General features: G+C 42.1%; 1 protein-coding gene across 3 annotated transcripts in view; it reads right to left on the bottom strand.

The window, feature by feature from the left end:
- The window catches only part of CSMD3 (CUB and Sushi multiple domains 3), a 1,313,655-nt gene that overhangs the window by 471,615 nt on the left and 818,235 nt on the right, over window positions 1-23,805 (bottom strand). For all 3 annotated transcript variants that reach the window (XM_025197227.1, XM_006018073.3, XM_006018072.3), the window contains 2 exons: window positions 21,739-21,926; window positions 6,807-6,995 (listed from right to left, as the gene is read on the bottom strand). In XM_025197227.1, the coding sequence (XP_025053012.1) occupies window positions 6,807-6,995; window positions 21,739-21,926 (377 nt within the window). The remainder of the gene's footprint in view (window positions 1-6,806; window positions 6,996-21,738; window positions 21,927-23,805) is intronic.

Raw genomic sequence — 23,805 nt, forward strand, 5'->3', positions numbered from 1 at the left:
CCATATTGAAGAATACGAGGGGAAGGAAATGGAGGCTGGTGCCAAGGACTCCTTCCTGAGGAAGACAGAGGTACCCTTTTGTTATTCAGACTGGAATCTTGTGAAATATTTTGCATGCCTGAAGTCTGAATTCAGGACATCACAGAGACATTACTGGAACTCATCTGTACCTCAGACCACTAGCCTTTCTTGCTTGTCAACCTGGGCAAAGAGATTAAAGATGGGCATGGTGGCAGTTTTCAAATATCTGAAAGACTGTCATAAAGGGAGAAAGAACTTCTTACTCATGTTGTAGAAGGCAGGACACAAACCAGTAGGTTTATAGTTGCAGTAAGGCAGGTTTAAATTGAATCTACAAAAATTCTTCCAAACTGCATGAAGAATACAACAATGGAATGAACTGGACAAATAGAAGAATAAAATCATAGACCAGTTGGACTGGAAGTGACCTAAGGAGGTTATCTAGTATAGCCTCCTCCTTAAGGCAGGATCACAACTAAAGTGAGTCAAGTGCCTCTCTAGGTACCCTGTTCCAATACTTAACCATCCTCACAGTGAGAAAATTCCTAAATTTCCTGTGCTGTAACTTGAGGCCATTGCTCCTAGTCCTGCCTTTAGTCCAGCCACAGAGAATAATCAATTTCCAACCTCTTTGTTAACATCTTTGGGCTAGAGAAAAACATTCAAGAAGCCTGAACTGATTCAACCTTTGCAGGTTAGTCTAACCTGGCTAGGCTAAACTGGTTTGTAACCACACAGACACCCCTCTAGAGTAAAAAAATTCAGGAACATGCCTGCAGTGGCTCAGGCTAGAAGGGGGAGGGAGTGCTAGAACATCCCTCCCTCCCTTTTCACAGAGCTCAGCTGAGAGGGGCATGGCCAGGCCCTGGCACAATGCTCTGATTAGGGAGCGCTGCCCTGCCCCACCCCCCTCCCTCCCGAGTAGCCCAGCAGGGAATGCTTATCATCCCTAACTCAGTGTTCGTTGACCCATTAAGAAAACAAAGCCTCTTTCCATTAGTGCAAACTGTTCTTAAACAGCTTTTCCAAGGTAGGCCATTACCAGTTACTAGGGCTACATGAAATTTCACTGGGTGTTTTATTTCAAAGATGTTTCGATGCGTTTTAAGCTCAAAACAGCAAAATTGAAATGAAACAAAAGGCTTCAAAAGACCTTTGAAATGAAATGAGGGCACTTTAAATGTTTCAAAAGTTTTGAAACATTTCGAGTTTTGAAGCCAGGCTTGCTTGGCATGCAGCTAAACAAAAACTAAGGAAAGGGACAGGGAAGAGGGGGGAAGGACAGCTTTGATATTAACATCTAGCTCCCTCTTCAATTCCCAAGCTTTCTGATAATTTCCTCAGCTCTTCCTGGAGGGCACATGCCCCCAACCTGTGCGTGGGGTTTCAGCAGGCCCCCTAAGAAAAGCTGGGGAACTGATAAGGGAGCAGGGGAAGAGATCAGAGAGCTGTGAAATTGAACAGGGGGCTGGGGACTCGTTCAGGTCTCTGAAGATTCCCTCAGTGTCCAGTTGGATCCCCCAGCTCCCCTGTCATTCCACCAGGTCTCTGATCACTTCCCTCAGCTCTTCCTGTGGGGTGTGGGCCCCCAGATGATGCGGGATGACAGCAAGCTGCTGCTGACAGCTGGTGATGGTGGTGGCTCTGGGCTAGTTCTGCAGCCAGCAGCAGCAACCTGCACACACAGATCTGCATACAGGATGACAGCATGGTGCCACTGCCAGCTGGGCCCAGCGCCAGCACCTGAGTTTGCCTGGCACAACCTGTGCCGAGCACCAGGAAGAACCCAGTGCTGGCACTGGCCCCAGCCAGCAGCAGCATCCTGCTGTCATCCCAAGCACAGATCTAGCAGCCCATGCCCCCGAGAAGTCTGGCACAGCCCTACAGCCCTCCTAGGGTGTGTGGTCCCTCAGATCTACGTGCAGGCCAGTGCCAGCACTGGGTTCTTCCTAGTACTCTGTGCAGGCTGCGCCAGGAAGAACCCAGTGCTGGTATTAGCCCCAGCCAACAGTGGTAGCCTGCTGCCATCACATGCACAGATCTGGGGGCCCACACCCCCCAGAAGAAGTCTGGCACAGCCCTGCAGCCCTCCTGGGGGACACAGACCCCTGGATCTGCACACGGGATGGCAGCAGGATGCCACTTGTGACTGGGCCCAGTACCAGCACTTGAGTCTGCCCGGCACAACCTGCACTGAGTGCCTGCTGGGAGGAGTCTGGCACAGCCCTGCAGCCCTCCTGGAGGGTGCAGGCCCCCAAATCTGCACGCAGAATGACAGCATGCTGTCTCTGCCAGCTGGGGCCAGCACTAGCACTGGGTTCTTCCTAGTGCTCAGTGCAGGCTGCACCAGGAAGAACCCAGTGCTGGCACCGGTCCCAGATCTGTATGCGGGATGACAGCATGCTGCCACTGCTGGCAAATAATAAGAGTTTTGCTTTAAACAGTTTGAGGTGCAGTTTCCCATAAACCCTTGCACCTATCTCCTTGAAACTTGGCAGGTTTCAATGCTCTCAGAAGGGGCTACCATCCCTGCAATTTCATCTTAATCAGGCAGGAAATTACAAAGTTATAGGCATTTTCATAATTCCCCGTTATAGCCTATGGGAGAAACGTCGAAACAACGAAACAGTTTCGAGGAAATGAAATGGAACAATGATTCAAAACAGCAAAATGAAACACTGTCCCTTCAAAATGGTGAAATGGAAGTTGAAATGAAACAGTGCTGTTTTGCACAGCCCTATCAGTTACCTGTTGATTAGCTCCAAAAAGCCTGTCTGCCTTTGTTGTCTCCCACAGCACAGACTGTAGCCATCATGTGGTCTGCTAGCTAATGTTGAGAGGTGTCTGTGTAAAGCAGAGGGGCAGGGGGAATAATCCCTGCTCAGTAGGGACAATCCAGGCAGATGCCTGCAGTCTGTGCTGCAGCTGCAGCCAGGGAGCAGAGGGAGGGGCCCGTCCTGCTGTGGAGCAGAGAGCCCCACTCAGCCCAGCCCAGAGAGCATGCCAGGATGCTGGGGGTGTCTGGTTTTAAATTAAACTAACAAGGGGCCTGGGGCAGACATTGCATAAAGTGGTTTGAATCAGATCAGTTAAGTCTGATTCAACCAGGTTTATCTCAAACCAGTTTCATCCATTTTCAAACTGGTTTATGTGCCATGAATATCTGTTCTGTTAGATGTTTAAACCAGTTTCTGATCACTGAAACCAGCTTGTGTGTAAAGTTTGTCCCTAGCTTAAAGGTTCTGCTGCACTCCCAATGCCAGGACTGATGATCGACTGATTGGCACTGGCCACACATTCAATTTCAGGTGCAATGGGAAACAGCCACAAAGGTATTACACATACATTTTGAGAAGACTGACTGTTATTCTTTTTTCCCGTTTTTTGGGGGGAACAAGGTAAGTTTGTGAAACTGGTGCCTGAATCTGTTATAATGATAAAGTAATCCAGGATATTTATGAGGCCCTAGGAATTACTAAGTACTGTGAAAAAAGAAAGCAATAGATTAAAACAGTCCTGGAGTCTTATACTGCCCTCTCTTACAAGAATTCAATTTTGGTATAACTCATAAAAAATCAGAGTAATTATACTAGCATAAAAATACTGTAGCATAGTATTAAATAAGTCCAGTTTGTGGGGGGCATACAAATATTCTCTTGACAGAATTATACCATTCAGAAAAAGGCATGAAAAGACCTGTGATTTGATGCAAGACTATTAAACACCCAAAATATAATCCCCAGATGCATTTTTAGATTATATTTGTGTTTCTATATATAAGATACATGAACAATATCATATAAAAGGGTTTTGTGTATGTTGCATATATTGATATGCATTAAACCCCCTCTATTATAAGATAGATAATCAGGTAGCAAAGTTAGGAAAAGCCAGAATTAAGTATGCTCATCCTGTAGCCTGTAATTTCATGATCCCATGTTATATTTTTCCAAAAGGGAACTTCCATTTTAGGACAGGATGGATTGTGAGGTTTTTGGTTGGTTTGCCTTTTTCTAATACTTATTATTCAATACTACATAGTTTAATAATTTAATTCATTGAATAAGAAATAATTAATCTCCTTGTTAGCTTTTCTTTGATGCCCTATCACTTTAATGTCTCAACACCCACAAATGAAATAATTTAACCTTCTTCAAGGAAAAGGAGGGGCTCCACAGAAAGTTACTTGAGAATATTCGCTCTCAGAAAGATGTTGCTGAAATCAAATTACTATCACCCAGAATTTTCATGTCTGCAACAATTTTATCACAGCTGCTAGAGAGCTGTCAGATCAGTATACTGAATGGGCAGACAATAATGCGCAAGCTTTTTACTTCTATGTATAGATCAGCATAGATCCAGCTTTGCAGTTACTGCAAGGGACAGCCCATTGGGCAAATGCCTGTTTACCTGAGGGTCTACTATAGACCTGGGTCCTATTTCACAGCACTCCACCAGAGAAAAAGAATTATCAATTAAATTAAAGTGAGTTCAACCATGAATTTATTAAATTTACTAGAATAAATATACAATCCTGCTTTTAGAGCATATTTATTCAATGGACAATTGCCATTTAGCAAGGCACTCTAGAGGAAAAAAGAAACTAATTTACTTAATGAATTGCATGCTAGTTCAGCATTTTGAAGAAGAAATTCATCACAATATGTAAGGTTATTGCACAACAGAGCATACTATTCACAGAGTGCATGTTAATATTGTTTGTTTTAAATGGTAAGCGCCTAGTGCCTTTCAGCATAAGAAAGCACTACTTCTATTTATGAGGTCTATTCAGCAAAAAATAGTTTCCCTGGTTTATGAGCTAAAGCAAGTTCTATGATTCCCTGCTCTACAAGATTGATTGTAACTTAGGAACCCCATAATGCAACATAAGAAAATAAGAAACGTAGAGGCTAATAATTTAACCATTAGTTATTGAGCATGGCAGTCAGGGAGACAGCTTTTGAATTAGAACTTCCCAGACCTTAAATGCTGGAGGCTGCAAGTGAGAGAGGAACAGTAGGGGGGATGTTAAAAAAAAAAAAAAACTGGTCATACCCAGTTCACTCTCCCGGCATCTACTCTGCCACTGTGTGACACAGGATACTGGGCAAGATGAACCTATGGTCTGACCCAGTAAATGGCAGTTCTTATGTTCTTAATCAGGTTCAAAAGAGGACTGAACAAGTTCCTTCAGGATGGGTCCCTCAGTGAGTATTAAACATGATAGTTAGGGGTACAGCATCTCAGTCATGACATTCTAGTCTGTGAACACCGGAACTTAAAAAGGGGTGAGGGGTGCAGGAGAGATCATTCAGGATGGGGCCTCTTTAAAATCTCTGTCCTTAGATATCGACTCTCTGCCACTGAGACACAGAACACTAGACTAGATGGACCTATGATTTGACCTAGTGTGGCATTTTTTATGTTCTTATATTGTGGCCCATAGCTAAGCTTCAGGCACATAGTTATTCCCTTACTTTTCCATGATTCTTAGCTTCAAACTGTCATAACCCAATGATTTTGATGCCTCAGCACAGTGGAATTTTCCCACCACATTGGAGCTTCTTTGCACAGTGGAATTTTCTGCTGCAGAGAGGAAACCCCGGTGCAGAGAAGTTCCCGCCGTTTGTATGTAAATTCGCACCCCATTATTGGCTGATTCTAAATTATTCCTACTTAACGACTAGTAATTGGCTGGCTAGCCATATAAAAATCTGCGCGACTTCCGCCCAAGTCGGAGAACTTTGAGCACGCTGCAGAGTGACTTAAAAGAGTTCCTGACTCGTGGCAGAGCGAATCAGTAGCCTGATCAACTACCGATTTTATCTCCCCGTCGCCGAGCGCTTATCCCCGACGCACCCTTCCCCTGCATGCCCGGTTCGTCTGTGGACTCACTGGCTTGGGTTCTTGCCAGTTGGAGCAACTCGTTGCAACTACGTAAGCAGCCTTTACAGCCTGCGTCGCGGCCACCAGTGGCGTAACTAAAAAATTATTTTGCAACCAATACGCTGTCTCGCCTCTCCATCCACCAGCCCGCCTGACGTTCGCTTGATTAACCAGCGTTTCCCTCAGTCGGTTCTTTCCGGCCGAGACACAAACCTGAAATGTGTCAGGCACCAAGCTGGTATGCACCAACGTTTGCATCAGGAAAAGAACAAGGACAATACAAAAAAAAATGTCTTTCTTCACAGTGAATCAGCTACTCATCAATCAATTCATTCTTCTTCTTATTCATTTATTATTATAATTTTCTTTATTATTCTCTACGCCTCAGTTTCTTACTTCCTATTCCAATATTGTACTAATTAATTCTATGTGCAATTGGGTGTGTCAACTACACAGGTGATATGGAAGGAACAAACAGATCATTTCTGCTGAATTAGAGCCTATAGTTAAGAAGACCGATTTCTCTAAATGGTCCATAGACATATTTATATTTTTAATAAAGGAGTAATATCAGAACAGTAATGCTGAAAATTACCTCAGAAGGAATCATCTAATAAAGTGCTAACAACTCCAATAGGGCCTTCTGAATGCACAAAATATTCTGCAACACTGGCTAAAAATTGAAAAGGCTTATAGCGAGGCCATTCGGGCTATCAATTAACCTCAGGCAAAATTCCATCCAATATTGAGTTATATATTGGATTCTGCTTTTGCCATTAATTTATATTGTATGAAATAAGCCAGGGGGAAAAGATTAATTCTTCATGTTAGCACATCATAGTTCTTAATACATATACATGGTATCAATAGCTTTTTATGTCTTGTTAATTTATTCTTACCATCACAAGTTGGAAGCGGATGGCTCCACCAATGATTTTTTTCACATAACAAAGGCTCCTCATGGCTCAGCCTATATCCTGGATCACAACTAAATGAAACGGTGGAACCAATAGAGAAGTCATGACCGTAACGACGTCCATGAACTGGTATGCCAGGATCCAAGCAGGAATAAGTATTAACAGTGACACCTGCAATTGAAAGGAAATACAAAAACTTAGAATGAGATCTTTTAAATGCCATCAGCTGTGCTAGGAAAGAAAAGCAAACAGCTATCATCAGTGCTTTCTCTGGCTACAGAGGGAATGGGGATAATGAGTGAGGATAAGTGCAGGCAGCCAGCTGCTTTAGGAGGAGCGCTACTTATGGCCCAAGGGAAAGGCTGGATCACAAAGTGTGGCCCTTGTCTGCCAAAGATTGCTGAACCCTGACCTAGTAGGGAGCTTCCTGGGTCTTATTGTCCTTTGATTTTGTATTGAAGGCAACTATATCAGGTTGCAGGGAGATGTAACATTTAAAATATTCCAAAGCATAACAGGATTTTTAGTGTTTAAAAATGTAGTATTTCAGCTGCATACTTATATCCCCTTGTCGCACCTCTTTTGGTTGGGGTGCTTCAAAACTGCCCTTGCTGCATGCAGCAGCAAACTCTCTGGCCAGGAGGCATGACAGACAGCTGTGGTGAACTGTGGCTTAATTTCTCCCACCCTCCACAGGGTGTAGGGGACTGAATGGACTGTCAAGGGAGCTCTGCAGCCTGCATCTTCCAGGAATTGCACCTCCAATCCCTGCCCCCAACTAGAAGAAGCAGGTAAGCGGTGCCCATGTCAGTGAGTGTTCCCATCCTTTTGCCTCAGGTGCCCTTCACAAGAACTGGGAGATCAGACAGAGAGAAGTATGTGGGGACCACGGACTGGAGAGCAGGAATTCCAATTCAGGGAGGTGAGGAGTGTGCGGGAGGGAGAGTAGGAGGGAGTGGAGTCTCCGAGTTTCAGCATGGGGTTTCTGGTATCCTGTCTCTGGGATCTCCTGGTTCTGGTCAGGGGAACACAGGATCTCTTGGCTCCAGTAGCACACGTAGTGCCCAGAGTGAGGGGAGCCCTGGGGTTGCCAGCAGTGACCAGAGTGCTGGGAGTGGGGATATTGGGCAGCAGCAGCCAGGGTGTAGAAAGACTGCGTGCATTGAGGGGACAGTGCTACATTGCGAGGTGCCTGGAGGATCAACTTACACTAGAGATGTAAGGTGGTACAAAATGGTACAAAATAGCACCAGCTCCCTCCAGGTATATCTCTGTCACTCTTTGGAGCGTTTTACCCCAAGTTGAGGGTTATACTCTAGCCTTCTGAAAAATTTCAAAAACATGTCAAAGCCAATTGAAATGTTTCAAACCTTATGTCTGTCCATACCCTCATAAATCATTTCCATAAATTGCACAAGTTGTGTCTTAACAGCAGTTAAGTCTTTTGCCACCACTTCTCCTACTTATACTGGAACCTCCCTTTTGTGATGGTTGGAAGCCTTTCTAATTTCCAGACAAAATGTATTCTCGTGTCAGTGTTTTCTCTCAGTAAAAATTCCCTTTTGCCCTCTCCAGTATTTACCACATGATATATTTAAACAAAACATTAGCATCTTCTCATAATATAATAGCTGATATTTAGGAAAGGGAGAAAAAATGGAAGCAATCAAGAGGAAGAGTGTAACGTAAGATGCAGGATACAATTTATTTGTTTTAAATTTGTTTCTCAGCAAGGCAGAGAAGTTGTGTAGGATTCCAGTATGAAAGAACAGGTTGGAAATCCTACAAATGAAAAACAGTCATTTTAAGTAAGGAAACAAAATAGACAGCTAGTGATAATATGCTTCAGAATGGGAATAACATTTCAAAGGATTGTAGCTCCATTTAAAAAGCCTTTGAAGAAAGTATGTATTTCTTATTTTGTTTGCTATTTAGAGCCATTAGATGGCTGATTTGGGTTTTTTCTTTTAATCTAAAGCAATCTAAAGAACACATTTTACCAACATATTAGAGCTAAAAATAGTAACTTGATGAGTAAATCTTAGAAAGAAGCTGCAACCATTCAAGAGAAAATGCCTCCAAGATCGTTGAGAGAAGGAAAAAGCATGAGGTTCTGTGTTACAGGGGTGTAGGTTGTAGCTGTGTTGGTCTAAAGACATAGGCAGATATGGTTCTTTGGACGAATCTGGTATCTTTTATTAGACCAACTTAAATAGTTGGAAAAAAATGCTAAGCAAACTTTCGGATTTAAAAACCCTTCGTCAGGCCGAGGAAGTTTCAGCAGTTGGTGTGTGCTCTTCCTAGATGGAATGAAAAGTAAAGCAGCCAGAGGCTGGGCTGGTATGCATACAAGACAGGCAGTCAGTGAAGATATAGACTGAGGAGTCAATGGGTGAGACAGACTGGGTGTGGGGGAGAGAAGGGGGATGAATAGTGGAGAAATACCTGGGGAGTCAGATGTCAGGCAGGTTATAATGTGTCATAAATCCAATGTCTATATTTAGTCCATAATTTTTAGTATACCAGGAGGTTGAAAAAGTGGAGTTCATAGGCTTATCTCGGGAAGTGTTTTGTAAGTTTCCTTTGAGGATCAGGACTGAGAGATTGGAGAGAGAGTGGCCCTCCTGTGAGAAATGTGCCCCACCGGTAATTAGGTGTTCCTGTTTTTGACAGATTTCCAGTGTGCGTTCATTCTGGTGCGCAGTTGTTGTTTGGTCCCTCCTACGTACTTTCCATCAGGGCATTTGGTGCATTGGATGAGATATATTACATTTCTGGAGGTGCAGCTGTAAAATCCGTGAATGCTGATGGCTCTGTAGTGGGGTGCAGTAATTGTGGGGGCAGTGGAGATGTGTTGGCAGGTTTTGTGTTTCTTGCCATGGCATGGTCTGGATCCATTAGGTGTGGGCCTGAGGAAGTTTGGTTTGGTGCTTGTTTGAAGGCTAGGATGGGTGGCTCTGGGAAGATTTCTTTAAGAATAGTGTCTCTTTCTAGTATGGGTTGCAATTGTTTGAGGATTTTCCATATGGGTTCGAGGAAGAGATGATATGTCATAACCAGCAGTGTGCGATTTGTAGGAGTTTTCTTCTGTACTGCAGTAGTTCTTCACGTAGTATCCGGGTGGCTCTTTCAAATGTGTGATCTATCTCTCTGGAGGAGTGTCCTTTTTGGGTGAAAGCCTTTTTAAGATTGGTGAGGTGGCAATCCCAGGTGTTCTCTTCAGTGCAAATTTGGTGGTATCTGAGGGCTTGGCTATATATCACAGCTTTTTTGGTGTGTTTAGGGTGATTGCTGGTTCTGTGCAGATATGTAGGTTGGTCTGTGGGTTTCCTCTATAACGTGTTCTGTATTTTATCATTCCGGATACTGATTATCATGTCTAAGAAGGAGATGTTGGTGCTGGAGTATTCTAGAGAAAGTGGGATAGAGGGATGGTGATTGTTGAATTTCTGATGGAACTCAATCAGAGATTGCAGGTTTTCAGTCCAAATGATGAAGATGTCATCGATATGTCTTAAGTATAACAAGGGTTTGATGGTGCAGTTCTTGAGGAAGTCTTCTTCCAGGTGGCTCATAAAAAGGTTGGCATACTGTGGCCATTTTGGTGCCCATAGCTGTTCTCATCGTCTAGAGGAAGTGTTGGTTATTAAAAATGAAATTGTTGTGTGTGCTGATGAAGTGTATAATGTCAGTAGTATCTTTGGGTCTGTATTCTGAATTGTAATTTTGTTCCTGTAGATATGTAAGGCAGGTTTGGATGCCATCCTGGTGTGGGGTGTTGGTATATAGGCTGGGAAAACTCATGGTGGCTAGGAGGGTGTTGCTGGGAAGGTGGTCTATGTTTTTAAGTTTCCGTAGAAAGTCTGTAGTGTCTTGTACAAAAAGCGGTTTTAGAACTGATTCAACGAAACCTGATATTTCCTCAGTTAGGGTCCCATGGTTGGATATAATAGGTGTGTCAAGGTTCCCTTGTTTGTGGATTTTAGGAAGCATGTAAAAAGTCTTCATTGACTGCCTATCTTGTATGCATACCAGCCCAGCCTCTGGCTTCTTTACTTTTCATTCCATCCAGGAAGAGCACACACCAACTGCTGAAACTTCCTCAGCCTGATGAAGGGTTTTTGAAGCTGAAAGCTTGATTATTTTTTTTTCCAACTATTTAAGTTGGTCTAGTAAAAGATATCAGATTCACCCAAAGAACCTTGTCTGAGATACTGTGTTGTACCTGACAAAAGTTTCCTATGAAAGCTCATGCTTCTCTGAAACAGTTAACCTATAACAGGGGTGGTCAAGTATTTAGGCCGAAGGGCCACTTAGGGAGTTTTAGTGAGCTGCCACGGACTGTATTAACCCTCCTCCCCCAAGCCCCACCAATCCCCTGGCAACAACTCCCTAAATGGCTCTGCTTCATGCAACTGGGTGGATAGGATGGGGCCATGGGTGAATGGGACCAGGATCATAGAGCAGGATTACAGGGTGGTGACAGTGGAGCTGGGTCCTGGGGCAGAGCTGGGATGCACCCCCCTCACACCCTTGTGATGGGAGCTGGTTCTATGGCCAGAGATGTGTGCGGAGCAGATCATGGTTCTGCCCTAGGCCCTGGCCCTTTGCTGCCACTGCCCAGCAATCTCAGAGTTTCCATGGAGACAAGCCAGGAGCTGTGCAACCATGGAGCATGGCCAGGTAGAGAAGCTGGTGTTGTGGATGGACAGGGAGATGAGTCCAGGAGTGGGATGGGTAATTTGGGCAGAGGCCAGTATCACGGGGCAGTGACAGCACAGGACCAGTATCCAGGGCCCAGGGCAGAGTCCTGTCCACAGAACCAGCACCCATCCCACGGACGTACAGGAAGCAGATCCTGGTTCTACCCCAGGTCCTGGCCCCACACTGTCATTGCCCCATGATTCCACCCCATGATACCAACCCTGCCCACCCATTCTGCTCCTGGACTCTGCTCCCCACCTCATCCACCTGGCCACGTGCCCTGCCTTTGTGGTCCTTACCCCGATGGTATGTGGGGGGCCAGGGGATATGCCTCGGTGCCTGAGCAGCAGAGTTAGGTCTGGTGGCAGCTGGAAGGAACTCCACAGCTGGGACTGGCAAGAAGTGAGTCCAGCCACTGCACTGTCCCAGCCCCACTGCACACCAGGGGGTGACAGGACTGGCTGCATGTGCCATGGCATGGGCTATTCCCTATGCCTGGGCTGGGTGGGGCCAAGGGACCATCTGTGAGCTGGACAAAATCCCTTGGTGGACCAGATGCAGTCCATGGTTCGTATTTTGCTCACCCCTTGCCTATAAGGTACCACTTGCCCTGCCTTCTGTCTTTGTTGCTTATGAAATCAGCACTGAAAGTGAAATATACTCAAAGAAAAATGTAAAGTTAAAGCGCTTGAAAAGAACTGTGGGCAAGCAAAAGCAAATTATTTAAGTAAAGTCTTCCTCCTCTACTTAACCATTCCCACAAACAAACAAAATATGAAGCAAAAGAATAACAGTGTTAATAATGCATGAAAATAAAGGCAGAGGAAGACAGAATGTTGATGGAAAAAGTATATGATGAAGAAGGATGCATTACAAATTAATTTTAGTGCCCCTCCCCCCACAAAAAAAAAAAAAAAGTAATTTTAGTGCCCCCCCCCCCACAAAAAAAAAAAAAAAGGTGAACCAGGAAGAAGCAAGAAGAGAGAAGTAGTATGATTAAGTGGCTAAGTTATTTCAGAAACACATTTCTTTATGTAAACTATAAAGAAAAATCTATATTTCTAATGTGCAGTCACAACTCAAATTGATCTTCCATTACTACAAATAAAAGGACATCTTGAAAAATTTAACTTCCCTTTAAAAGGCAATTTAAAATAAAATAAATTATTTGGTGCATTTCTAATACAAAATTAATATATATTTTGATAGTATGGTTTATGACCTGACTTCTTATTCGGACCAGTTTCAGTTGTAGCAATTGTAGCCTTTTTTCACCCTCAAAACATCTGTATCTGAAACTGATGGGAGCTTAATTTTTTTTGCTTACTTTACATACTAAAGTTATATTAATTCACTCAAGACGTATTACAAGGCAATATTTAAAACACACACACAATTTAAACAGAGGCATGAATGAATGTGTATATGTGTTCCCTTTCCATTTCCCTGAATGAATGCCTCTATATTTTGTTTATTGGCAACATTTGGGTAGTATTACTACAATCTATTCTGAGGTCCATACAGTTCATATCTACTCTACGATAGATTTTTTTCATGAGAAAAATGCATGAACAATAACATTAAAATCTCAGGCTACACCCAGATCTCTTTCCTTTAAAATATAACATAGCTTTGGGGAAAGCATCCATCTATTATTGATGTCATGTGCTTATAATGTATTTTATATAGTTAAAGATAAACTCCCATGTGGGCCTCAATCATATGCAGTAAATCTATTTAGATGCAAATCGTCAGGTCCTTAATGAGAAAAATAAGTTGTCTCAAAGGTAATATGTCAAAAAACTGACCCAGCTTGATGTTAGTTCCATCTGCAAGTTCCTATTGTATATATGTTTTAATATTTTTAAATAAATCATTGTTATTATTGTAAACATGCTGAATGCTATGAGATGGAAAGATCCATATGAAATGGAAGACCCATGGTGCAGAGTGGGGAGAAAAAGGCTAAGATGCAACAGACTGTGGTTTTGCTTTTCTGTTTTAAATGTGTTCATGCTGTAATAATGTTTCATTCTCAGTTTCCCTGACTAGCTTGGACAGGAGGCAAGGAAAGCCTGAAGCAGGACTAAATCCCAAGCTGCCTTGCCACAGGCGAGCAGATCCTGCAAGAATCTACAGGAACGAAGAATTTAACAGCTTTGTTAACACTTTAGGTAGAGTTGACAAACATCAAGTCCACCTCTGATATCCTGTTGCCCCAGTCAAGGAAAAGGGAGACATTAGCATCAAACAATGTACGGAACAGCCTGAAAAGTAGGGCTTCAGCCTGAGAAGAAAAAAGACAGCTAAACTAACTTTTCAGTGCCCAGGGGTGTACAGACTGTTTTGGGAACAGAAGGATGGCTTAACTCTTTAGGGGGGGGGAAAGGGTGGGCGGGGGCGCACACACATTTTTGCTGTGCTGCCTTTGCGCAATACAGTGTACCTTTTGTTGAAGAGGGGCTATCTATTTTTGCTATTTGGGTTTCAGGGCACTCCTTTTCCCTTTGAAGATGAAGGTAGCTACTTGAGGCAAGGACAAATAAAAGTCAGGGATCGAATGACCAGCCTCAGGATCAGAGGGAGATAGAATCACCACACTCCAGAAGCCATGCCTGGGCTATCTTCAGAAGATACTCAAAAGATATGAGTATAGATGAAATGAGGGGTATGTGCGCACAACACTTTAAAGCCGGCTAAATGCTTTTGCATTACTTTAATGGTGTTGATGTTTGCACACCCCGGTGGAGTATTGTGCATGAAGTCCAGCCGCTGTAGGAAATTTGCGCCTTAAATTAGTTGGGGCGTAATGTGCCTTAAATGACTTGGGATGCAGCAAACTAAAATTCCTCCAAGGAGTTTTAGTTTGCTGCCCCTACAGCCACAGAGTGAAGCACTGGGCTTCATGCAGCTCCCTGCCCCTCCAGCCACAGAGTGAAGCACTGGGCTTCATGCAGCTCAGGGGCTCTGCAGCAGCCCGGGAAGGCAGACTCCACCCAAGAAAAGCAGCGAGCCTGATTCCCCTCAACCCTGCCCCCATGGAGCCTGCCTGTCTGAACTGCACTTGGGCCTGGTGCTTCCCTCTGCAGCTGCAGTGCCCCCTGGGACCGCCCAAAGGAGCTGGGTCCTGCGGGTGGGTGTCACCAGCGGGGAGGTGGGAGGGGGGAGCTGCCACGGAGGGAAGCACAAGCCCCACAGCCCAGGGTCCACTCTGCCTGCCGGCAGCTCACTCTCCCCTCCCTGCCACTGGAGAGTCAGGGAAGTACACAGTATGTGTATGACGTGGGGGTTTTAAGTGCCCTAAATTGAAGCAGTGAGTTTAAAAACCCACCGCTTCAACTTAGGGCCTCAGTTTGTCCACACACCTGAGACACTAGATAAGGCCAAGGTTGCCAAGCAAGTGTTCCTTTGAGAGAATACATGACAGAAGTTATGCATAATGATGTGCATGCATTTTTTTTTTATATTAATGCAACTAACTGCCTGTTTACAGGCATACTATCTGCAGGCCCTCACTCATGGATTTACATGACAAAGAATGCAGCACTTAAAGAGTGGAGATCTGTGCAGACATTTTAACAATAAAGAAAAAATACTGAGGAACTCCAGAAGAAAAAGAGCCAAAAGAGAGATGTTTTTGTCATAGGATCACAGGGTTATAGGAAAGTAGGCCTAGAAGAGATCTCCTGAAGTAATCAAGTCCAGCCTCCTTGCTCAAGGCAGGATCACTCCTGATTAAACCATCCCAGGCAACTCTCTCTCCAACCTGGTCTTGAAAATTTCCAAGGATGGAGATTCCACAGTTTCCCTAGGTTGTCTGTGTGATGGACTATGGATTTTATAGTGACATTTTTAAGTTAACCATGTTCAAGTTGTTATAATATAGTGTGCACAGAGAATGAAGGGTTAATTCAGGTCTGACTACCTGCAGGACCAGACCAACACATTTAGCATCATCAGAGCTTTGTCAATGTGTCAACAGAGTGAGATACCCAACACCCACAAGGTATTCAGAGGAGATATACATGACAATGGTAGAGCAGGCTTGGGTGAAGCAGCCTGTCAGCTCCTGAGAGAAGAGTCTAGGGACTGAGATAAGTGGATGAGCTCTGAGGAGGTGGGGGGCCTGAAAGAAGACGCTGAGTATCTTTGGAGATTCTCAGGGTTGTGCAGGCTGCATCTGGGACAGGTGAGCTGCTTAACCTCTTTGGAGGTGATAGAGAACATCTGGCTGGGTGGCCCTTGCCCCGGTAAAAACCTTGAATGAAGCAACTGTCTGCTGTGCTGCTTGTAACTGTGAATTGCACTGGGTCACCCCAAGAAGAAATGGAGTCTCTCCCTAAGAAGTGGAACTGGATGCTCGCTCTGAGTCAGGCCCACAGAGAACTAGAGAAAGTGAGGGACTGAAAGGCTGGGGTCTCAGAGTGGAAAGGAGCTCAGGCTCCCCTATTGCTCTAAAAAGCCAAGCCTGGATTGGCTTCAAGAGATACTTTCAGGGTGCGTCTACATTATATACTTAACGCCCATTGGATTAATTCTACTGCGCATTAGTATGGCTGGGAAAACTGTGTTAATGCACTAATGCACAGTAGATTAGTCCAATAGCAATTAAGCATCACACAAAAAGTGTTCATCTGCACTGATGCACATTATCATTGATTACCATACATTAAGTTTAGTACCTGCTATTACAGGTACTAAACTTAATGTGCCATAATTATGGTGCATTATTGAGCATGTAGACATTGTCTCAGAGACCAGACAAGGCCACAATAGTCCCAAGATAGAACTCTCCTGACAGCCTGTTCCAATATTTAAACACCCACATAGTCATAGAATTCGTCCCACTCTCCAGCCTCAATTTTCTTTGCTGCAGCTCAAGATCATTGCTCCTAGCCCTGTCAGAAATTGTCACAGGAAAATAGCCATCTCCATCCACTCTATAATTGCCTTTCAGGTATTTGAAGACTGCTATCAGATACCCACTAAGTCTTCTCCAGGTTAAATAACCTCAGCTCTTTCAGCCTCTCATGAGGGCACTTATTGATATTGTTCTGTGCTGGCTCTCCAGTCTGTTCATATATTTCTTCAAGTGTGGAGTCCAAAACCAGACACCGTACTCCAGGTGAGGCCTCATAAATGCTGAATTTGAGTAATAAGTAACACCCCTCTCAATACAATCCAGGGTGCTGTTGTCTTTTTTTCTTTATTTTTTTGTAAGAAAAGCACAATGTTGACTCATATTCAGCTTATGGTCCTCTGTAAACCCCAGGTCCATCTCTGAAGTGCTGCTGTTGGCATTTATGACCTAGATGCTTTGTTCTGGGGGCACGCAAAACCCTCAGAGTGACCATGACCTTTTCATTCAATAATAGGCAAATGTATTGAAACACAGTGATAACAGAAAATAATAGTACAAGCAGTCCTAAAGCTGTCATCAGAGTCAAGGTACATTTGGCCAGGACATGAGCTTCACTCAGGTTCTTTTCTAGAATTTCATAGGTCAGCAGCCTGGAGGTTGGAGGCCAAGGCCCACCCCACCCTCCAGTGGGGTGGATGAGATGGGCTAGTGGTATGCCCTCTGTCCATGGTGCCTCAGGTTCCCCTCTTGGGGATGCTTCTGCCCATGTGGCGTCAGGTTCCCCTCTTGGGGACCCTTTGTCAGGGAACTTCTTGTTCCTCTAAAGTCTCTGCTTTTGAATTCTTTTTTCCCTCCTGATGAATCTTTATCCATAGCTATTGCTGATTGGTCTTTCTGTGGTCATCATACTGTCCACATTCTGTCCTGTCAGCATATTCCATTGTTTCACAAGCCCATCACATGCACACATCCTAATTTGGGCTTTCTGGGTCTTTTCCTAACCTGGTCTGCTCCCCCAAAACTAGAACTCTCAGGCCCCCCACTCTTGGTCCTTCTGAGCTGGTACCACCTTATCTCATGTTATGGAACAGTGTGGTATATGCCCACAATTTCCCAGGCTATGTCTATATCCATTGGCCTTGTTGTGTTAGACACCCTGTCTGTCTTAAAGGCTGTGAGAGCTGTGTGATTGCATGATCAGGATTTTAGAAATCAGTTAGCCGTTGCTGCCGTCCTGGGCCATTATTCTAATGCATATATGTTATCTATAAGCCAATTCCCAAAAGCAAATCAACTGCAACCAAGCCAGTCATTCTCCAGTCTGTATTTTACATGTTTCCAGTCTGTCCAGTTTATTCATAATCTGACCCCTGCCCTCCAGACTGTTTTCAACTCCACCCAACTTGGTGGCATTTGTAAATCTGCTAAGCATTCACTTGTACTTGAACAATACTGGACCTGGGACATATCCCTGGGGAACCTCACTCAATAACTCCTCTCAACTAGACATTTAACAATTTAAGACTGCTTGTTAAGTACAATGATCCAACCAGTTATGTATTCACTGTACAGTACTTTTGTCTAGTTCATATTCTTTTTGCTTGTTAATGAGAATGTTGTAAGAGACCATGGCAAAAGCATTGCTAAAGTTAAGGTATATCACATTCACTGTTCATCCACTGTTTTCCTCCCATCCACAAAGCTTGTAATCTTATCATAGAAGGAAATCTGGTTGGTCAGATATGACTTGCTCTTGGTGAATCTATGCTGACTTTTCCTGATCACCCTATTCTCCTCTAGGTACTTCACAATAGATTCCTTCAGGAGCTGCTCCATGATTTGTCCAACTACTGAGGTCAGGCTGACTGGTTTAATTCCTCAGATATTCCTTCTTCCCTTTCTTGAAGTTGGGAACTATGTTTGCCTTTTTCCAACATTCACAAGTTCTTAAAAAGGATAGGTAGTGGCTCTGAAATTAGCCAGTTTCTTCAGTACCCTAGGTCCATTCCATCTGACTCTTTTGACTTGAAAGCATCTAGATTATCTAATCTGTTCTACCACTACTCCTGGCTGCTTGTCTCCTTCCCTGTCTTCGCTGTCAACTGCATTTGTCATCTGGTAGCCATCGTAGTTGAGGCCTACCAACTTTAAACTTTTTTCTATAAGCACTTGAAATTTTTCCCCTGTGTGTTCAGTCAAGAAACAGTGCCTCTATGCACTATAATACAGAAATTTACATTTTGTTTCTCACTTCTCAGCTAAGTAAAGTTGAGAATGATGGAATGATACTGTGTGCAAGCAATAAATAAAGACAGTTACTAGTGTCACTCAGTAACTATTCCTTTAGGTAAATGGAGAGGTATGCATAGCCTCTGACAGGAGTTGCAGGCAGTCTTCTTGGGCTGGGAGACATGGAGATAATCCTCAGTCCTCCATCAGGTGAAAGAAGAACTCCATGGAGAAGAAGCATGAAATAATTTTAGAACTTTTTTATACTTTCTTAGATCAAGTGCTGACACCTAAAAAGCTAGCTTCCCAGGGTGCCTGCAGGAACTGGCAGAAGCCTGGACTTTTTGTGGTAAAATATACTCACTTTTACATTTTACCTCAAAGCCACTGTGATTAGTGTTCTGGGATAATGTAAAAATGTCACAAAGAATCTTAGAAAATAACAATACATGTGGGTCTCTGGTCACTCCTAGTATCCATTACTGTGAATAAAAAATAGTAAATGATCTCCACATTGTATTTTAAATCTAACCAAGTACATTAGAGAATTAAGTCAAGAACAGCTTATTAATGTGAAAATATGACTGCCAAATTTAGTGAGATGTACAGTAGCTCAGTAAATAAAGTGCTGTCTATGCAAAATTGATGTTAATTGTAAAGCCATATTTGCCAAATGGTTATATTTAAAAGATTGAAAAAACCCTCTGTGTTTGAACCAATTTTCTCCTCTTTAATTCCACCTTGGACAAAACTATCACCTTTTTTGTGGACCTGGAAAGTTTCCCTAGACACATACAACTGTAAGAGCATGAACACCACTGCTGCATAATTTAAATGGAAAAGTTTTATTGTGGCATTTTTCATTTCAATTACTATATCCTGTGATTTGAAATATGTAGGTCAAACTGAAAGTGACATCAGAATATGACTCAATGCCTGAGGAGGATTTAATTTACTATTTAAATCCAGCATAGATTTGAACTATGTAGAAAATAAAGGGCATGATCAAATATTAACTTATTCAGTTTGTAAATAAATGTTAAGCTTTAAGGAAACAATCTAAAATCTGGTTATCATTTAATCTGTAAAGAGGCCTTCATTTAAACATAATGAAAACTAGTGCTTATACGAGGAATTACTACATATTTCATTTGTGGGTCTAAAGTCTAAACTATGCTTCGCCTTTTAAACAGCCTGATTTTCACATCAGAGTAAATCCAAGGTGGAATTTGATAACAGTCTCAAATACATGAATGATGATTATAGAGGGGATGGAGGTGGCCTTTTCTCTGTGGCTAAAGCAGACAGGACTAGGAGCAATGACCTCAAGCTGAATCAGGATAAATTTAGGCTGGAGTTTAGGAGGAACTTTTTGACTATGAGAGTGGTCAGGCATTGGAACAGACTACTTAGAGATGCAGAATGGTTTTCCTTGGAAATATTCAAAAGCAAGTTAGACAGACACTTAGCTCAAACAGTTAAGATGCTGCTGCCTTGAGCAGAGGGCTGGAAGAGATGATCTTGTGTGGTCCCCTTCAGCCCTACTTTTCTGTGAGCTTATGATTCTAGGACCCAAACTTTGCGTGAACTTTAAATAAAATTGTGAGTAACTGATGTAGTGTATTTTTTCACACACAAAGATGCATTATACAGTTTTTCTTAATCTTCTAAGCACAATACTTTTCAAGACCTCAGTCTGTCTGTCACCATCTTCTCAGACCATGTTTTATAAATTTATATTGTGTCTTTTTGGATCTTTCTTTCTTTGTTTTACACAACTGTCATGGCCTGAACATTTTTTCCCATGTACATTCCAGGATTTCTAGCAACATGCTCAAAGAACCACAGTTTGTTCTCATTCAGCATTTCCTTCCTTGATGTCATTTTTTCTCTTACCGCACCATCTATTTCTTATGCTCTCTTTTTGCTGGGTTCTCAAATCTACCTCAACATCTTCACTTTTGTCACCCTAATCATAGACGTCTGTTGCTTTTTGCTACCCAATATTCTGATCCATACAATAGCAATAGTTCTGTAGATTTTCCCCTTTGAACAAACTGACATTTTCCTATCGCCAACTATCTCTCCACTTTGTCTACACCTTGTTTATCCTGCTTATTATTGTCTTATCCCTCTCTTTCCATTTTCTTGTTAAATGGACCCCAGATACTTGAACTTACACACACATGATATGTGCTAGTCATCTAAGGCCACAGATATGTTTCTCCTTCCAATTACCTAAAAATGCATGTGATGTACTCTACTATTTCCCTGCTCATGCACAGAGTGCTTTTCCAGAACGTGCCTATACCTGTTCCAGTCTCTCTCTACCTAGTCTCTGCTCTCTTCAATGAAAGGCAGCTTATTTGAGAATATCATGCATCAAGGATCATTCTTCCTAGTACGTCCAGGACTAGGAAAAACAAAAATGGGTTTAATACTGACTCTTGATAGACCCCAACTCTGTCTGGAAACTCCTTGGGTCTTGCTGTGTTTGCTTCTAATTTACTTTGTTCATCCTCCATACATGTTCCACAAAAGTCTCATGCAATCTTCTGGTGCCAACTGTTCTCTTATGCATCAACACATTATTTTTGTTGGTACAATCTCATGTTCCCCTCCCCACCTCCACCCACCCCTCTCCCCACCCTGCCCCACCACAAAAGAAACAACCCTAACTTAAAAAAAAAAAAAAAAAGAAAAAAACCAATGGTAAAACACACCCAAAAGAAACTTCCCTAACTTAAAAAAAAAAAAAAAAGTAAGAATACCAATGTATAACACCATGATCCAGGAAATAAAAATAAATCCAATCCAATCTCTGTCTTCTACTTCTTAAATGATTAAGTACTGAGAGTAAAAAGCATCATCAGACTTTAAAGGACTGTCTTGTATTCTACTCAGCAGCATAATGACTAACAAATTCAAGAAAATGTTAATGGTTTGTGAACCAAATCCCACTAAAATTGATTTAGTAGGATGCATGGTACCTGTGGATCAGAGTGTGAATCAGGGGGATAGAACTCTGTGTGCTGTGTGCACATGTACACACATACACATGAACATATTCATGGAAAGTAAAGGTTGAAGAATCAAGGTGTGAAATTCTGAATTACTTACTTTCATAATGAATCTTGAATCCATTATTGGAACGACTGTTGTCTGTTGTAAACAGAAGGTAAATGAAATTGCTGCTACTGAACAAGAACTGTGGGACTTGTGTACCGTTGTAAGACCCAAGAAGTGGTGACAGTAGATTTGGTCCATCATGAACTTCCAAAACATCATAATTAAGTTCTGTCTGAAATCTAAAGTTGAGAAAACACACTCACAATATTATACACATTCAATACATAGAAATATGTTGTATTAGAGAAAACTACACTTTAACCATAATTTTCTCAGCTTTATTTTTATTAAATATTTCATATATATTATCTGATGAGGCCTGATATTATTTAAATAATAATTATAAAGATATAAAAAGTACTATATTCATTCATTGCCAATCAAAAAATGGGCTAAGACCATGCCATAAACTTCAGTCATTCATTTATTCTTCCAAAAAAAGTCTGTTTTATTTCAGTTGCCATAATAAGGAAAAAAATGATATACAACATTAAGCAAACTTTCTTTACTTTTATGAATGCAGCAATATAAATGATGCTCTTGAATGAGCTATTTGTTAAGATTTAATTCCCTGAACATTCTACAAATAGATAATTTCAATTATTTCTCAGTATATAACCCAATGTTATTGCTATTAATTAAAATAAATCTTAGGTTTTGGGTTTTTTTGGCTTTTTTCTAATGGGTTAAGAGACAAAATAAATTTGCAGAAGCATGCATATCTTTAACATTTTGTGAATAACAACCCAAATATTCAAACCTGAGTGCCTACCATTGAAATCCTAACTGCATCTATAGGTACCTAAATTAATCTGGCCTGGTTTTCAAAGGTGGAAGCCACAATTGCACTTATTATTTTGGAGGATTTGTTGATATCTTGGACCTCTGAAATGGAGCCACCTGTAGTTAAGTATTTAAATTACGGAATTATGAATTTACAGAATTAAGGAGCTAACCATCAAAATTTAACATTCCAGGTGAAAAAAAGCATGATTTCTTGGCAAATATTATTTTATAATGTTTACAAAAAATCAATGCATATAATCACTAGAGAAAGTTTGATATAATTTACTAGGAAAAAGAAGAACAACGTATATGACAATGCCTTTCTTGTTTCATAATGTCTTATTCTATAAAACAAAAACACTTCTAAAAGTACTTGATATTTTCATGGGATGCTAATCTGAACATTTATTATTATAGTAACTTGATAGATAAGTCTCAACAGGAGCTTGGATATAGCGAACTGGAAAAGGCCGAAACCCAGACAAAACAAATGATGATAGGCAAGCAGAAGTATTTTGAAAGCACTGCAAGGGCAGGTTTCTGTCCCTGTTCTTGAATAATGTATGCTCACCTTTAAAAAGTAGAACAAAATCTCCAGTGCTCCAAGATACCTCATTGCTCTTTGAGTCTCAGATGTCACTGACGGCTCAAAGCATTTTTTGGATCTGCTTTTGTTGGGCTGATTTAGCCCTTTTTCTCCAAGGGGGATCTTGCAACATTCATATTGATTTTATGGCCTCTCAACAGGATTATTGCAGGGCAGTGTACATCGATTGATAGTAAAGGTCAACAGTCATCAACAGTTCCCACAGCACTATATCCAACACCCAACAGGTATTCCCTAAATGTGTGGAAATATCTGCAGCACTTCAGACGCTTTGTACTAGTAACTGTTAACATGTGTTGAACTTTTTAAAACAGTCCAATGTGTACATCAACTGAAAACTAGGAATCTAGGGAGATGATTCATTGAAGCAGACTGTAGTACCCATCACCCTCATGGGGAACGCAAGGGGAGCAGGAGGTTCTATAACAGGTGGCTTGGATATTATTGTGACAGTCAAGAACTAGGGAGTAGAGCTGAACTATATGGATAAAAGTGTGTATGTAATTGGAAGGGGGGTGTGGGGAGGTGGCCAGGAGAGACGGGAATCCGAAAAATAATCACTACTGAAAATCATCAAGGAATTTTACTGTGCTAACTATTTTCAAGTTAGTATCATAGTTATACACATTTATGTGGGAGTAAAGGGTAGCAATTCAGGGTGTTTT

Source organism: Alligator sinensis, unplaced genomic scaffold, assembly GCF_000455745.1.
Source record: "Alligator sinensis unplaced genomic scaffold, ASM45574v1 scaffold112_1, whole genome shotgun sequence".
Classification (NCBI taxonomy): domain Eukaryota; kingdom Metazoa; phylum Chordata; order Crocodylia; family Alligatoridae; genus Alligator; species Alligator sinensis.